Source organism: Larus michahellis, chromosome 3 (genome assembly GCF_964199755.1).
Source record: "Larus michahellis chromosome 3, bLarMic1.1, whole genome shotgun sequence".
In the NCBI taxonomy this organism is placed as follows: domain Eukaryota; kingdom Metazoa; phylum Chordata; class Aves; order Charadriiformes; family Laridae; genus Larus; species Larus michahellis.
In genome coordinates this window covers 23399875-23416026 of record NC_133898.1, presented here as the reverse complement: position 1 = coordinate 23416026, position 16152 = coordinate 23399875, and the positions used below count along the sequence as shown (strand labels likewise).

At 49.3% G+C, this 16152-nt stretch overlaps 1 protein-coding gene and 1 long non-coding RNA gene across 2 annotated transcripts; one reads left to right on the top strand and one right to left on the bottom strand.

The window, feature by feature from the left end:
- Window positions 1–301: 301 nt before the first annotated feature.
- On the bottom strand, window positions 302–14819 carry LOC141740434 (uncharacterized). The gene is made up of 5 exons (XR_012586030.1): window positions 14703–14819; window positions 13664–13795; window positions 8231–12966; window positions 4062–7499; window positions 302–953 (listed from the first exon to the last, which is right to left on the bottom strand). It is a non-coding gene; the product is annotated as an uncharacterized LOC141740434 (long non-coding RNA).
- MAL (mal, T cell differentiation protein (MAL blood group)) lies at window positions 4617–9421 on the top strand. The gene is made up of 4 exons (XM_074579147.1): window positions 4617–4751; window positions 8255–8422; window positions 8608–8745; window positions 8981–9421. The coding sequence occupies exons 1-4, from the start codon at window positions 4665–4667 to the stop codon at window positions 9053–9055; spliced, it is 468 nt and encodes a 155-aa protein (XP_074435248.1). The 5' UTR covers window positions 4617–4664; the 3' UTR covers window positions 9056–9421.
- Window positions 14820–16152: the final 1333 nt, after the last annotated feature.

Genomic DNA, 16152 nt, shown 5'->3' with positions numbered 1-16152 from the left:
GTGTGTTCTGCAGTCTGCTGTCAACACTGTGTCAGCCTGTCCTGTTGCCCACTTGCGTTTATTATGTGTGAAGCCAGTGGGGGACACAGCGGGGTGTGAGCGTAAGGAAATAAATGGGCTGAAATACAGGAGGCTAAAGATGAGAGGAAAGGAAACTGGAGAAGCGATGGGGAGTTCAACTCCCGCAGAAGACCGGTGTTCAGGTTGGCGTTTCAATACAAAGTGGGAATGAAGTTACAGCATTCAAGATCTCAGAGCGCCCATGGGTTGTTCTTAAATACTGCATATAGTAACTTCTTACCTCTTTAATACGGTTTTGCGGTCTTACAGCTTTTAATCTTTTCTTTTTGAATGCAAATGTATGTATATCCATTCTTGAGAGGTTGAATTACATCAGAAGCAAAGTTTGCTATTTAGATCTGAACTGTTCTTGCAAGGTATTCAGAAAATTGGTTAAATTAAAATGGAGATTGCTGCAAACTGGCACGGGACTGCTTTTGGCTGCAGGATAATCTTTTGCCAATTGCGTGTCACAAGTTTCTCTCAAAAATTGTACATACTGAAAATAAAAACATCATGATGGGCCACTGTTCTGCCTTTGGAGAACTTCAGCTTCTGTTGGCCAGTGGCGTACTGTTTGCCAAAGCCATTTCATACAGAGAGAATCCAGATGGTGTTTTTTACAGAGTCTGATGATTTCTGTGACCGTAACCTTCCTCAGTCGGGTCCGAAAAAATGAAGTGTGACCAAAGCAGCACACTGGAAAAGTCAAAGCCGTAATCAAGCTGCTCTATAGAGCAGAAGTTTGGTAGACTGACGTTTTCTCTGTTTTAGGTGTATTTTCCTGTTCTTGTATTCTTTCCTTAACAGCAGGATATATTTTTATTCTTCTGGAGGGATGAACTTGTTGAGTTACTTCCCAGCTGGAGGAAGCTGCTCAGTGAAGGACCATCCTGCAATAGAAGAAAAACAGTGTGGGTGGGTGGAGAAGTAATAGGGAAAATGAATGCAAACAGTGCTTCTTCCTCCCCACCAAGCCACCTGAAGCCAAACCAAACCCCACTGCAATTGGTTATAAGAAATAAAACATAAAATGGCTGTAATGAAGCCCAGGAGAAAGAAGCAAGGGAAATGAGACAGCCAAACGTTAACAAGAAATTGCTTAGCGGTGTTGCTATGAATGTGGCAATTGAAACGGTACGCGCTGTTGCTTTAGACAGCTTTTTCCAAGTTTAACTTCTTTGCAAGGCCACTGAAAGCAATGGAGCTGTGCAAGCCTGCCCTTGGTGAAGGCGTGGTCTCCCTCAGTAGGAGCGTTACGTGAGCACAGACTGTGGATGTCGGGAGTGGGAGAACTCCTCCCTAAGTAAAAGAGAGTATAGCGTCCACCTATCACGTTCTCCTCAGAAACAGTGACCTATGTGTGACCACACAGTCACAGTCGGTATTGCTGACTGGGTTTCTTTGCACTTTTTCACCAGGAAGTTCAGTGCTTTTCCATCTTCACTTCATTCCTGTTAGTCCCACAAAAAAGGCAGGCTGCTTTGCCCACCTTTTTCATCCAGCTGCCCATAACGCACCTCTTTTTGAATTGTTCTGTCCCCTTCTAGAAGTGATACCATACCCATATCTCTCACTTGGCTCTTCACAACTAATGGACTGTGAAGTTATTGCCCCATTATGTCAGTACAGAATTAATATAGCTCTTTATTTGCCAATTCAGATCAATATAAACCTTTGTCCTCTCCCTTCTGGCCTCCCTGTGAACTCCAGTGAATTTATGGATTCACCGCATCTTTGTCCAAGACGGAGCCAAAACCGTCTCTGCATCAGGACTGAATTCCCAAGGACAAGGATTCCTGGCCAGATGTGGGCTGGTAAAAGCTTGTGGAGCTGTGTGCTGGAGGAGACAGAGCTGTAGGAGCTTACACGCCAGAGACCAAGTGCTTTTCTGAAATCCCTTCAAATTAGGCACTTACAAGGGCAAAGAAGAAAGCTCTGTTGTAGCCCCCCACTTCACCTGCAGCTTGTACAATATGATATTGTATGGTATTTATTGTATTTTATTGTATGTATTGCATGGTTTGGTACCGTATTTATCGTATTTGTTGTATTTTATATATAGCATTAATTCAATATGTATTATTGTTTGTAGTTTGCCGTGTATGATATTTATTTTATTGAATGTATGGTATGTATTGTATTGCTTGTATTGTATTTTTTATTGTATTATATATGGTATGGTATTGTATGGTATGATATGTATTCTGTGTTGTATTGTATGTATTGTATTTTGGTATGTATTTTATGTACTGTGTTTTAAATTGTATTGTAGGTATTGTACTGTATTATATATATTTTTTATTATATTGTATCTATGGTATGGTATAAGGGAAAAGGCAGCTGCTACAGACTAATTCTAAGAAAACTTCTCTTGTATGGAGAGCCACTAACAAACCCAGGTCACAAATTAGCAATGGTGTGCCAACTCCCAACAGTTTTGATTATTGCTTTTAGTAACATGCTGCTTCCCAATCATCAACAGTGGAGCACATGAAAAAACATAGGAGAAGCCATATCTTCAAAAAATTCTAGCCTCTGCTCTGCTCTGGGGAGACCCCCCTGCAGGGCTGCCTCCAGCTCTGGGGCCACCAACAGCAGAAGGACATGGACCTGTTGGAGTGGGGCCAGAGGCCACGAAGATGCTCAGGGGGCTGGAGCACCTCTGCTGTGAGGACAGGCTGAGAGAGTTGGGGTTGTTCAGCCTGGAGAAGAGAAGGCTCCAGGGACACCTTATAGCAGCCTTCCAGTACTTAAAGGAGGCTTATAAGAAAGATGGAGAGGGACTTTTTACAAGGCCATGTAGTGACAGGACAAGGGGCAACAGTTTTAAACTGAACAAGGGTAGATTTAGGTTGGACGAGGGAAAGAAATGTTTTATGCTGAGGGTGGTGAGACACTGGCCCAGGTTGCCCAGGGAAGCTGTGGCTGCCCCATCCCTGGAGGTGTTGAAGGCCAGGTTGGATGGGGCTTTGAGCAACCTGGTCTGGTGGGAGGTTGTTGCATTTAGTGAGAACACTTACTGCCGAGACTATAGGCCTGACACTGGATGCACGAACAGCCAGTCTGCTGTAAGTCCATCCGCTTTTAAAGGCAGCAGCACTGAACTGCAGAATATCCATAGAGCTTTAAAGATACGATTGCAATCGCAAGCTCGATTTCCTGAGTAAGCACTTGGTGTGGCTGAGGTCGCAAATCTTACCAAAAGGCGCCCCTTTTTGGGGAGGCAAGGGTCGATCTGTCCCGACAATTTGGCATTGAATTCTCATCCCTCCATTAAGTGCAAAATCAGGGTAATATTTATACTCCTATTGTGCAAAGTGAGCGGGTGTGACTGTGGCCAAGCCATTGTTCCTCATGGTTGTACCATTAGCTGTTTTACAAAACATTTCAGGGCTTGTAAATGTAAAGGGCAGAAGAACATGACCGCGTGGCCTCTACCTCACTTTTCGTTCCTCCCTGGTGCCATGGCAACACAAACCACCAGATCTTCACCCAGTTTCTGTGTCTGTTCTGGACACCAGGTGGTTTCAGTAATACTGAGCTTTGCTACTGTTTGTGCTTCCAACAGAGATATCCCTGCCCATGGTGGGAGGGATGGAACGAGACGATCTTTAAGGTCTCTTCCAACCCAAACCATTCTATGAACGAGGCAGTCCTACCTCCTGCTCCAGACATTGTGCAGGGGAGCAGCTGCAGAAGGACAACCACCGTATGTAGGTCGTGGCTGAAATGGGCACGTCTTCCATGGGTCACTGTTCCATAGCAACATGCATTGCCACATCGCTCCTTTTATTTTCCTGATGTTTCATGTCTTTGGACTTAGCTTCCAGAGCTGTGTGGTTTTACTGGTTATCCACGTGAGTGTGTTAAAAAGAAGTAAACACTCCATATTATGGAGAGCGGAATGACTCACTCCCATGGACTCCAGACTAAGAGAAAGGCAAAAAAGGGAAGCCAAATACCTTGGGAATCTCATTATTTTAGGTCATTTTTGTTACCTTTGGCATATCCAATCTCCTTCTGAGATGATGGAAGCGGTTTGCCCTGCAGTTCAACCGCCCTTGTCTTCAGATGCGTCTCCCATTGTGTGAGACATTCCTCAGCCCCGCTGTTCGCCAGCATCTGGCACGTCCTGGCTTGCCCTGGCCACCAGCTGCCCTTATGCCCGCTGCTGTGGCCAGCTCATGCGGGCGGGGGACGAGGTGACTTACTGCGCAAATGAAGGGGATGAGAGGCTGCCCAGCTGGGTGGGTACAGGTCTTCTCTATTGTCCTCGGATGTAAGCCAGTGCCACCCACCACCGCCCAGGGACTTGCCCTGCATGCTCAGCTTGTGTAGAGACAGCTCTGCTCCAATGCCCCAGGGCTGCTCACATCTCCTGAAAACCTCCCCTGTAGCTCCCATCATCCACCAGCTGGCCCCTGGTGACAGGATTTGGCCACACCTGTGCCATTCACAACTGTCTTCACCTGCCAGCAGGAAGGAGGAAGGGAAGAAGGAAGAGCAGGAAGAAAGGGAGGGAAGGAAGGAGGCTGCATTTAGCAGCTACCTCCCACAGCTAGAGCTACAGCAGCCGACAGTCACCGTGAGAGACGTTCACAATGTCCTCGGCAACTTCCACCACCTCTTTGCCCAGCGGCCTGGATGTTCTGACAACTTTCCCAGATGTGCTCTTCATTCCTGAAATCGTGAGTGCCGGCTTGTCCCTGGGGAGGGCAGGTGCTGCTGGTGGGGCATCCAGCAGGCTTCACGCCGCAGGTGCCTGTGGGATGAGACCTGACACAAAGCATGTGGCTTAGGAGCCACGCCAGGTCCCTGAGCCAGAGGGGTCCGGGGGCAGCCCCTGATGCCAAACTCACCCCCAAAGCCCGGAGCGGAGGGCTCTGAAGTGCTCCTTTAGTCTGCGGGGGATTTTTGTGCTGCCTCTGAAAACTGTTTCTCATTTCCTGCTGAACAAAGCTGAAGGGGTTGCTGGTGGGTTTAGACCAGGTGGCCAAATTGAGGCAATTAATTAATTGGCAGATGATTTTAGCAGCTGATAGAGGCAGAGAATACACTGCTTGCTTAAAGCAGGAGGTAAAGGTTAGCTGTTTGCAGCAGTAGAGCCTTGGCTGCCGAAGTGACAGTGCTCCTGATCGGCAGGTGTGGAGTGCTGGACCTGGGTGCGTGGCCAACGGTGGGTAGGCCAACTCCTTGTAACTTCTTCCCATATTGTAATTTTATTGAGCAGGAGAAGATCACAATCTTAATAGTTTTGGCACACAGCAAAGCCGTTGCTGTGAGCACTGACTAAAAATGGAAAGTTTCAACTAGAACCTTTTTTCCTGTGTCCTCTGTCCCCACCCATGAAACCTGCTCTTCTCACAACAGTTTTGAGAGGCTTTTTTAAAAGCCTGAGTACTTTCATGCAGCATTGAGAGGTTTTGCTGAGTGTTGTAGGAGGGCGTTCGGATTATTTCATACTAAAAACTTCAATTTTGCTATCTGGGACCAAGTCCTTCCCTGTCACCCGACTCAGTCCACGCTCCTGGGTTTTACAGCATTTACTTCATTCTCCTAGTGACGTAGTCCCAAAGCAGGGATGTTGATTCCAATTGCTAAAGCACACGAGTGACAGCAGTCAAGCAAAGAGAAGCTGGGTAAAAGCAGATGCTACCAATGTGTAGCTTTGCTTCTCAGTTCTGCTTCTGCTTCTCAGAAAGGCTTTGCTTCAGCTCCTCCAAATATGCTCTGGGGACTTGGTTTCTGTGCCGGGGTGTCTGAGAGCAAGGCCCAGGTTTCCTGCAGCTGCAGGAAGGAGGGTGGCAAAGTCCCTGTGGAGGTTCTGCCTGGGTGGCACTTGCCAGCCACCAGTGCCGCTGGGTTGCGTTAGTCCTGGTGCCGCGCGTGCTGTCGGCCTCGCTGTGCTTACACTACCCACACTTAGACTGTTGGCTTCTAATGCCTGTCTCCAGGGAATTTGGCAAGGCGGCTTGCTTAATGAGACAGAAATAAGCGCCCTATGCTTTGGTTTGGGTAAGATCTGGAAATGTGCATCCTAAAGGCTCAGGAACCACCAAGGCTCAGGAAAGAGGAATGCTGCACAACCGGATTTCTCCATCTCTGGAGGTGTGTGGCTGTAGGTTGTGCACCTGTATTCTCTCTGCTGTGTACAAAGGAGGCGGCTGCCTTGAATCACAGCATTCAGAAGAATAAAGTTTCTCAACCCTTAGTGGAATCCGAGGTTTCCTGCAGTGGGTTAGTATGGCAGCTACGAAAAGAATTTGTCATTTCAAATGCTAAGACAGTTGCGAAAATGCCAGAAGGTCCTGCCCGCAGCTGAGGTGATTGCCACATCTGGATGTGCTGATTAAGAACTACCATTTGTCTTCTGTAAGGCTGGGTTTAATTCTTGTAATCTGTTGTATTTGGAGAGCTTTCTGTAGGAGTGGATAGCCAGGCCTATGCGGAAAAGCTGAAACAAGCTGCAAACAGATACGTTTGCTTTGTAAAAGGCTGTTTAAAAGATAATCTGTTCTTAGGCTGCTGTCCCCAACCTGCTGTGGGTTGAAAGCCTCTTGAACTGTTCCTCATTTTATAAGTCTGCTGAAGAGTAGGACCGTAAAACCAAAGTCAGTAACCAAACCACGTCAAACATATTTGCCTGAGCGAGAATTCACATCCTGCAGAAAGGAGAGACGGGGGGTGGTAACAACTGAGAAGTGATGCTTCTTCCCCCAGTCGTGATAGATTTCAGTGGAGCAACCACAAGGTTTTCTCCAGGATCTTTAGCTGCGACGCACTCGTGGTGTTACCACATGAGTTATTACCGGGACTGGATTAGGGTTCAAGTGTCAGCCTTTGGTTGTTACAAGAGGCACCAAAACAGCAGCACTTTGGAAGATGTATTTTCACTCAGATATTTGCAAGGTCTCAACCGCCATCATTCATTTAATCTATCAATTTGTGTAACGGAACCAGTGAACTTCCCTACAACTGTGGGGTGACACGAATGATGTGACATTTTCTGAGTTTCATAAAGCAGAAACTTTTTTTTCCACTTGCAAAACACCTCCAAGGAAATGGAAATGCCATGATTTGTTTGAATTGGCATTTGGATGCTGGCAAAGGCTGGCCTGGGATACACCGGTGATCAGAATGGTCTTGGAGTCAGTGAGGCTCTCTTACCTCTGGGGATTTGCCTGCAAAATTGAGACCAAGCAGTGATGAGGGATAGGTCCCCACAGCAGGACCGATCTCCACACAGCGTGGGTTCAGCTGAGGAGCTCCGCGTCATAGGACACTGCGTAGACTAAACTTTGCTCAGGTTCAAGAAACAACTGCGCTGATTTGCTGCAGAGAAAAGCTACTGAGTGCATTTTAGTGCAAAGACACCACTTGCAGCTTGGACACTCCATAGCGTTGGACATCGTGCTCTCATCCTCTTGTGTAGGAATCTGCTGGTGGAAAAAGGACAGAGTCTTGATATAGGTGTCCTTGTGTTCCCCACCCCACCAGAGAACCCACAGCAAGCTCCCAAGGCTGTCTGAGAAGGATGGGGTCCCACCTGCTGCCTGACCAGCAGCTGGACCTTGCACAGCGCCAGTGCAGTCAACGAAGGATGACCTGAACAGCTGGAGCAGCAACACCAGTCCCCCCTCCCAGGAGGAGCTGGGAGCCTCAACCTTATTTCCCCTGTTTCAGAGAGTAGAACTGGCTGTATTACCTTTCTTCGACCTGTTCTCTCACCTTTCAGGGAGACGTTTGCATGTGGCCTTCATTAAGGCCATGTCGGGGGCCTTCATGAGGCCACATACCTGTGCTGTTTGTGCAGGTGAGCTGGGTATGACACCACTCCTTTCAGGGATCTGAGTGTGAAGCAAACGGGCCCTTCTGAAATAAGCCTCCCTGTTCATCGAAACCAGCCTTCAAAAGTGCCGAACCAGCCTCCTGAGCACGCTGGTGTGGGGAGGACATGAGTGGCAGCGACACCAGGAGGCAGGGCTACAGCCAGGCTTTTCTTGGGTCAAGGTCAGAGGCAGATGGCCCCGGCTAAATATCCAGTTTCAAGTGGAGGCTGGGAAGGGCTCAAGGGCATCCCTGAACTTTTGCCATGTGCAGTGCTAATGCCAGAGGCGTGCATGGCTTTTGGCTCTGTTTGGGATAAGTCAATTTGTCCCACACTCACCTTTTCTCCCACTTTCGCTTGCAGGTCTTTGGGGGCCTTGTCTGGATCTTGGTGGCATCCTCGAAGGTCCCGTTACCCATAGTGCAAGGCTGGGTGATGTTTGTCTCTGTGTTCTGCTTCGTCATGTCCACTGCCCTCCTGTGCCTCTACATCTGTGGGGCGCACGGGGGCAGCAGCTCCTGGGTCGCCTTGGTAAGTGGCTGCGATGAACCTCAGGGCCTCCCCTCCCTGGTACCGCTGGTAGACAACCGTCTCCTTTGCTGCTCCTGAGCTCCACATCGCAGGCTGGGGCTTGCTTGTGTGGGGCCCCTTTTTTCCTCCCCACACCGCAGTGTGCTCCCTCCTTGGAAATGACGGTGTGATTCCTTGTTTCTTAGGATGCCATCTGCCAAGTGACAGCAGCTCTGTTCTACCTCAGTGCTGCCGTGTTGGAAGCCTACTTCACCTATAGCATCCGCTTGTTTTCTGGCAACCCTCTGATACTAACCATCTACCGGGAGAACATCGCTGCTGTGGTGAGTGCCTGGTGAGCAGGGGAGGGAAGCTGAGGAGGTGACTGTGGAGTGTACTCCAGGGCAAATCTTTACTGGGAGGGAGAGAGAGAAACTAGCCCCAGCCCTACTATGTATGAATGTCTCCAAACATGCAAGAGTCAATAGAAATATAATGTGTCACAAGGTGTTTGCGCAGTGCAGGAACTCATAACTTACAATAAAAAGTTAACTGGCTGATGTGTTTTCTCCATTGTAGGTCTTTGCGTTCTTAGCTACCCTGATGTATGTGATCCATAAGGTGTACTCGCTCCTGCGATGGAAATCATCTTAAGTGCCTCCCCTCGCAAGTGTGTCTTGTGGTCACCCTAGGAACACGAAAAGTTGTTCAACGACTGCAGTTTCCAGGCTGGGTTTGGGTTTTGTTTTTTAATGTATATACTACAAACAAGCAGCTTTTTATGTGGGACCATGGCAATGAAGACAAAGAGCCTGCCAGAGAAAGCAATATCCTGCCACAAGCTGTTTCCCTTCAGTCTCTTCTGGGTTGGGTACGGTTTGATGCTGGTAAAATTGGGGCCCAGGTAGAAAAACATCCAGCTTCAAAAAGTATAGTTGGGTTCGAAGTGTTAAAATCTCCCTGAACCACACCTTTATGCCTCCGGGCTTATTACTGCTGTCAGGGGAAGCCTGGACAACCAACACTAAGGAGCATGAGTATGAAACTGGGTCATTTTAATTGCCCCCCATCCATGTAAGCCTGTTTTCCTCCCTAAACTTGCTGTGCCAAAAGAAAATTTTCATGCAGTTTCTGGAAATGCCACCTCTGACTTGTGATAAGAAACGGGGATGATATTTAGCTTGCCTCAGGGGCAATATGAGTTATTGCAACCCCTGAAGGGTATTGCTGAACTACGAGGCACAACTGTAATGTCAGGAAATACTGCTGCCTTTAATCCCCCTCCAAAATACAATTTGGAAGGTGCAAGGTAGACTGTAGGAGTTGTATGGCCGATTGGAATAAGCAAAGGCGATCAACTCTTGTCTTTGGTGCATGGCTGCTCTCACATACACCAGCGCTACGTCGCTAATGAAGATGGGTTTGCTGTGATTCTGCAAATAGACAGGAGTCATTTCTGGCACTTTCCCTTTGCTGTACACAGGTACGCAGCCCCGCACAGCCTCAGGAGCTGCACTGGGACAGGGCAATGCCTAAGGAGGAGGCACAGGCTTGGACATGAATTCAGAGGGCTCTTCTGGCCAGGGGAGCCTGCAGGGTTCTGTAGGGCCAAGGGCTAAAGTAACTCAGGTTAACCTCAGTGATGATGTTCATCTGAACGCTTAAATTACCCCAGAGGGTTAACTTGAGTCAAGAGTCAAGGCCTTTTCTGCTCCTCACCCTGCCAGCGCCAGGCTGGGGGTGCACGAGGAGTTCAGAGGGGACACAGCCGACCCAAGAGATATTCCATACCATGTGATGTCATGCTCAGCGATAAAAGCTGGGGGAAGGAGGAGGAACATTTGGAGTTGTGGCATTTGTCTTTCCAACTAACCGTTATGCGTGATGGAGCCCCGCTTTCCTGGAGATGGCTGAACACCTGCCTGTCATGGGAAGTGGTGAATGAATTCCTTGCTTTGCTTGTGTGTGGCTTTTTCTTTACTTATTAAACTGTCTTTATCAACCCACGAGTTTCCTCACTTTTACCCTTCCAATTCTCTCCCCCATCTCACTGGGGGCAGTGAGAGAGGGGTGGTGTGGTGCTTAGTGGCTGGCTGGGGTCAAACCATGACAGTGAGTTAATTTAAATGGGGTTTAGACCCAAGAAAGGACGTTTTCACATGGTAGAGGTGCCTAATAAACAGTGGTACCAAATTAGGCCTTGCAGCTTGTGGGGCAAAAAAACTGGGGGTTCAATAACAGGGACGGGAGATGGAAGAGAAATAAAAGTTGACTTGGAGGCATCTCTTGCTTCGTATCTAGGAGGGACCTTTAAGCTGTGACCGTGGGTTTGGGCTGAAGCTTTTTAATTGCAATGTCATGAAAACATTTTATTTTTTCTTTTTTTTTTTCCTTGCTGAAAAACCAGCCTGACCTGTTTCTCTTGTGTTAGTGTGACAAAAGCAAGCTGATTGCAACAGAGGTAGAAAGAAACCCCTTTTCAGAGCAGGGAGGGAAGGCACAGCCACTTTGGACAATGGCACTTGGTTCTGAAGGTTTACCATGCGCTTGTTGAAACCGGTTTCAGCATCACGTCATCGTGGGGTGGGTGTGTGTGGAGGGGGGGGGGTTGGTGCCCGGCTTTGCCCTGTTTCTATTAACACCCCTGAATTTAGCATTAAGACACAAAGAAGCCTTTCTGTTTGGGTCTCTTAACAAAGGCAGACATTTGTGGTCATACCCTGTGAGGCAATGGCTCTGGCCACCTTCTGCGCCCAGGTGTGGCCAGCACCTCCACACCAAGTCATGCTGTCTGTCCCCTTGCACCTGTGTCCCTGTGCCCTTTGGACACCCCATTTGCAGCCTGTGCCTTGGCAGGGCTCCCACGTCCCCTCCCCGATTCTTTCTGCCGTGCTCTGCCCTTTGCTGCTCCCTTCCCCTGCCGCGCACCAGTTTACACCAGCCTGCACCAGTTCACCTGCTCGTCCCTTTCCTTCTGGCCCCACCTGGTTTGCTGAGATACCTCCCCCCCACCTCCAGCATTAGCGTAACCTTGCTGTAAACCGGCACTGGAAAAACACAGCCCGGTGCCGCCGGCACGGCAGCGCTCATCAGCCCCACTGCAGCTGGGGAGCAGTCTGGGCAAGGTTGTGACCCTTGTCTCATGGCCCCAGTGTAACCTGGGCCAAATCTTTGTCTGGGGAGGGCTGGGCAGAGAGAAGGGCCACCGCAGGGTCAAGAGCATCCAAATGAACTGATACAAAGCTGGAACTTTGGAACTCTCCCAGGGTGGCCCCAACTCCAGCCCCATGCAGGTGGAGCTTGCAGGTGAATGAGAGTCCCTGTTTGACACAGGGCTGCTGCGCCCCAGGACAGTGACGCACCGAGGGGTGGCTTTGTTCCACTTTGTTTTGAATGGCAGCTGTCAGGTGCCAGGTGAGCTGCAGCGATTTCATAGGTAAGCTTAGGAAGTGTGGGTTAGATGAGTGGGTAGTGAGGTGGATGGAGAACTGGCTGCATGGCAGAGCTCAGAGGGTTGTGATCAGCAGCACAGGGTCCAGCTGGATGCCTATGACCAGCAGTGTTCTCCAGGGGTCACTACTGGGTCCAGTCTTGTTCAGCATAGTCATCAATGACCTGGATGAGGGACAGAGTGTACCTTCAGCAAGTTTGCTGATGACCCAAAACTGGGAGGAGCGGCTGACACACCAGAAGCCTGTGCCACCATGCAGCGAGACCTGGACAGGCTGGAGAGTTAGGCAGAGAGGAACCTAATGAAGTTCAAGAAAGGCAAGCGTAGGGTCTTGCACCTCGGGAGGAATAACCCCATGTACTGGTACAGGTTCGGGGTTGACCAGCTGGAGAGCAGCTCTGCAGAGAGGGATCTGGGAGTCCTGGTGGTTGCCCAGGAGCCAGCAATGTGTCCTTGTGGCCAAGAAGGCCAATGGCCTCTTGGGATGCATTAAAAAGAGCGTGGCCAGCTGGTCAAGGGAGGTTGTCCTCCCCCTCTACTCTGCCCTGGTGAGGCCACATCTGGAGTACTGTGTCCAGTTCTGGGCTCCCCAGTTCATGCAGGACAGGGAACTGCTGGAGAGAGTCCAGTGGAGGGCTACAAAGACAATCAAGGGACTTTCCTCTTATGAGGAAAGGCTGAGGGACCTGGGTCTGTTCAGCCTGGAGAAGAGAAGACTGAGAGGGGATCTCATCAATGCTTATGAATAGCTAAATTCAGTGATAAAAATCAGTGATATTCAGTGATAAAATAAAATTAAATTTGTTGGGTGTCAAGACGATGGGGTCACGCTCTTTTCAGTGGTGCCCAGTGACAGGACAAGGGGCAACTGGCACAAATTGGAACATGGGAAATTCCATCTGAACAGGAGGAAAAATTTCTTTAAGGGTAACAGAGCACTGAAAGAGGCTGCCCAGAGAGGCTGAAGACTCTCCTTCTCTGTAGCTATTCAAAACTCACCTGGACACGTTCCTGTCCAACCTGCTCTGGGTGAACCTGCTCTGGCAGGGGGGCTGCACTAGATGATCTCCGAAGGTTCCTTCCAACCCCTGCCATTCTGCGATACGCATGTTCTCTGCACCATGGAAAGAAGAGGGAAAAAAGAGAAAAATAAAATGAAACAACCACCCTGAGGTCTCCATTGCCCATCACGCCCAGCCCTCCTATTGCCTCAATACAGCCATGGAGACCCACCTGCCCTGGAAGCTGGGCAGCCCAAGGTTGCTGCCTGGAAAATGGCACACCTCAATGCTGCTGAAGGGAAAGATGCTGCCCAGAGCTCAGAGAATCTCCCAGGATGTACAGACCATCTACCATATGTGCACCAGGTCTCATCCCCTGAGAATTTGCTGTCCTCTCACCAGAAATGTTGGGCATGAGGAACACTGCAGGCTTGATCCTTCTCCCATGGAGAGACTCGTCTGGGGTTAATTGCATATTAGCATGGCTCCCCAGAATGCGAGAGGGCTGGCTCTGCTGAGTGCTGCTTGCAGAGGGTTGTCCCTCGCAGTTTGTTGACCACAAGGCTCGGGCGGTCCCCGCCTGTGGAGCTGCTCCGAGCCTGGACCAGTATATGGGGCTGCTCCGTCCCAGGCTCTGCCTTTGCTCAGACATTTCCAGATCCACCCCCCCGCCCCGACTGGCACCTCAAGTCCAACAGCTCCCTTCTCATGCCGTTCCATTTGTCCTCCCCATCCCTGGGATCCCCTTGCAGAAGTAGCAGCTCATTTAAAAAGCCACAAATCAGCCTTTTTTCCCCCTCGTGCACTTACAAGTCCCATCACACTGTTAAAAAGAGTGGGCCTGCTGCATCCCCACAGCCACCACCAGATTTCAACTGGTAGCATTACTGGAGTTTCCATCTCTGCTCCTCTTCTCCAGCTTTCTGAGCTAAACAAGGAGGTCTGCAGGCAATTAGAGAGCAGGCAATTAGCCTTTAGTTAAAACTATCCGCTTGAAGGCAGGCAAAACCTCAGCTCCTGTGATAACAACAAGATTACAGATGTTATCATTCCTTAACTATGCCCAGACTGTAAGCTTGGTTGCTCTTGCTTAATTAAATAGCTCTTAAGGGCAATGTTAGCCGTTCCCCAAATATTTGTATATTGGATACCTTGTCTCCAGTCATGCAATGAGTTAGAAGCACTTCCATCACTTCCTAAATTACAGAAGGATTTGCTTTGTCAGAAAGAAACTTAATAGAGAATTTTGGCCAGCTCCACACAGGACTTTCTGACGTTTCTCATTTTACAGTCAGCTTTATCTGTGAGCAGTGAGCAAACCGTACGCTGGGTAAAACATCTATACAAGCACCTCTATTAACACGATAAACTTCTGAAAACAGGAAACCCACAAGAGATGACTTCTGTGAAGGGATCAAAGCTCCACAGAGGGTCTGTGGCAGAGCCCGATGCGTGGCCAGCTCAGTCTGCCTCCCCCTCTTCTCACCCAGCTGCGGCCCGTTCCCCACCTCCCATCTTGGCACCGAGACCATGGTCCCCTCCTGCGCCTCGGTCTCCCTCACGCTACGAGATTCAAGCAGTGAAACCCCATTTGCTTTGAGGACAGGGATGGAAACGCCTTATTCCTGATTCACGGAAGTGCTCAAACATGAGTTATTGTCCTGTGGGTCTAAGAGCCCTACGCCTCCTCCAGAGAGCAGAGGCAAGGCAGAGCAGACCTGAGGACCCCCACGGGAGCAAATGCAAGTGTAGGTAGTGCCCAGACCTCGGGGGAAGAGGGAGATTGGTGGTTATTACATTACTTTAAATTCTGAAAAGGCAAATGGCATTCACCCCACCAATTCCTTACCTTGCAGCTCCTCATTTCTACTAGCACACAAGGTGGACCTGTGAGGTTTGTGTGGATTCTCTTGGAGGCACCAGCTAGAAATCCGTCACGACACTTCCCAGTGCTTTGGCTGATGGAGGAAAGACCCACTGAGAACAATATGTTGTTTTACCCTGCACTCGCAAGAAGGGTTCGAGGGAGATATCTGTTTGCAGACCTCCACTCACCAAAGACAGGCTGGGACCCTCGTGCCGCATGATATGCACCTCACAAGCTGGGAAGATGTGGTGTGAGATCTGTTTGGGTTGCACATGGCACAGTGTTCAGGTCCAGGACAGCTGGGGAGAGCTGGACTTTACAACTTGCTCTCCATTGGGTGCTGCTAGCCACGGACCTGTCCCTACAGCTCGTCTTTCTTCAGCCCTTCCCAAGATCACACAAGGGCCCGCCCAATTCTGCCATCTCGTCCCACTATGCAGACGGGGCTTTGCTGGAGACCTTGGCATCACCCACATCCCCACTTTTTGTGCAGTAGTGGCCTTGTATGATCTCCTGTGGCACCATCACCATTCTTAGGCCAGAATACGGGGGGATTTTCCATGTGTGTTGGGTGAGGAAACGCCAGAACAGAGTGCAAGGAAGCAGCAGGACATCTCCAAGTGAGGATGCAATCACCTGCAACCGACACGCACCTTATTCCTGATTCTGAGAAGAGAGAAATGATCCATCTGCTCACTGCAACACAGGGCAGCAAATGACAAACAGCCGATCCTGATCGTCACTTCAGGCTCTCTTGACTACCCAGGCTGAGGCTGTTTTGGGTCAGTGACGGAGCCAAATCACCTCAGCTCACTGTTCCTGCAAGGACAGAGGCAAACTGAAGGTCATCCACATGCAGCAAGGTTTCATTCCTTTAGCCCAAGGTTTATTCATTCTTGATTTTGCTCAACAGTGAGAGGCAAGCTAAGCGTGAGCAGGCATTCTCAAACGGTGGTTGGATGTGCTGCTGACTAGGAAGTTTGCAAATGGAACACTTTGGAAAGGTGGATTTAGATTGAGCTGGCAAATAGGAACACAGCCTTCAGCTAACTGCTCAGCAGGCACGGCCTATGAATTAGAATGTTCATTACCAGAGTCAGATAAAACTCAATTAAGTTCACCATGCCTCTTTGTATATACGCAACTGCTGTCTTCAGAAACCTGCACTACGATCAATGCAAAATATTGCTCCTAAATGTCTTTAACATCAGAACTTCAAATGTAAATTCCCAGGCTGGTCTAGAAATAAAACGGGCGGTACAAGCACCTTTTGGCAAACAGAGAAATGCCACAACAAGCACTCACAGCACAGAAGTGAACTCCTGAATTGTTTTATAGCCTGGATCGCTCTAACACTTTGTGATAAAACATCGTTTGGGTTCGGTTCCACTGTCTCTTTTGCCATGCCCGAGACAAAAAAATGGAGTTGCCA

Coding starts and splice junctions, on each gene's coding strand:
- MAL (XM_074579147.1), top strand. CDS start 4,665: ATGTCCTCGGCAACTTCCACCACCTCTTTGCCCAGCGGCCTGGATGTT. Junction 4,752..8,254: donor TGCTCTTCATTCCTGAAATC/GTGAGTGCCGGC, acceptor TTTCGCTTGCAG/GTCTTTGGGGGCCTTGTCTG. Junction 8,746..8,980: donor GGGAGAACATCGCTGCTGTG/GTGAGTGCCTGG, acceptor TCTCCATTGTAG/GTCTTTGCGTTCTTAGCTAC.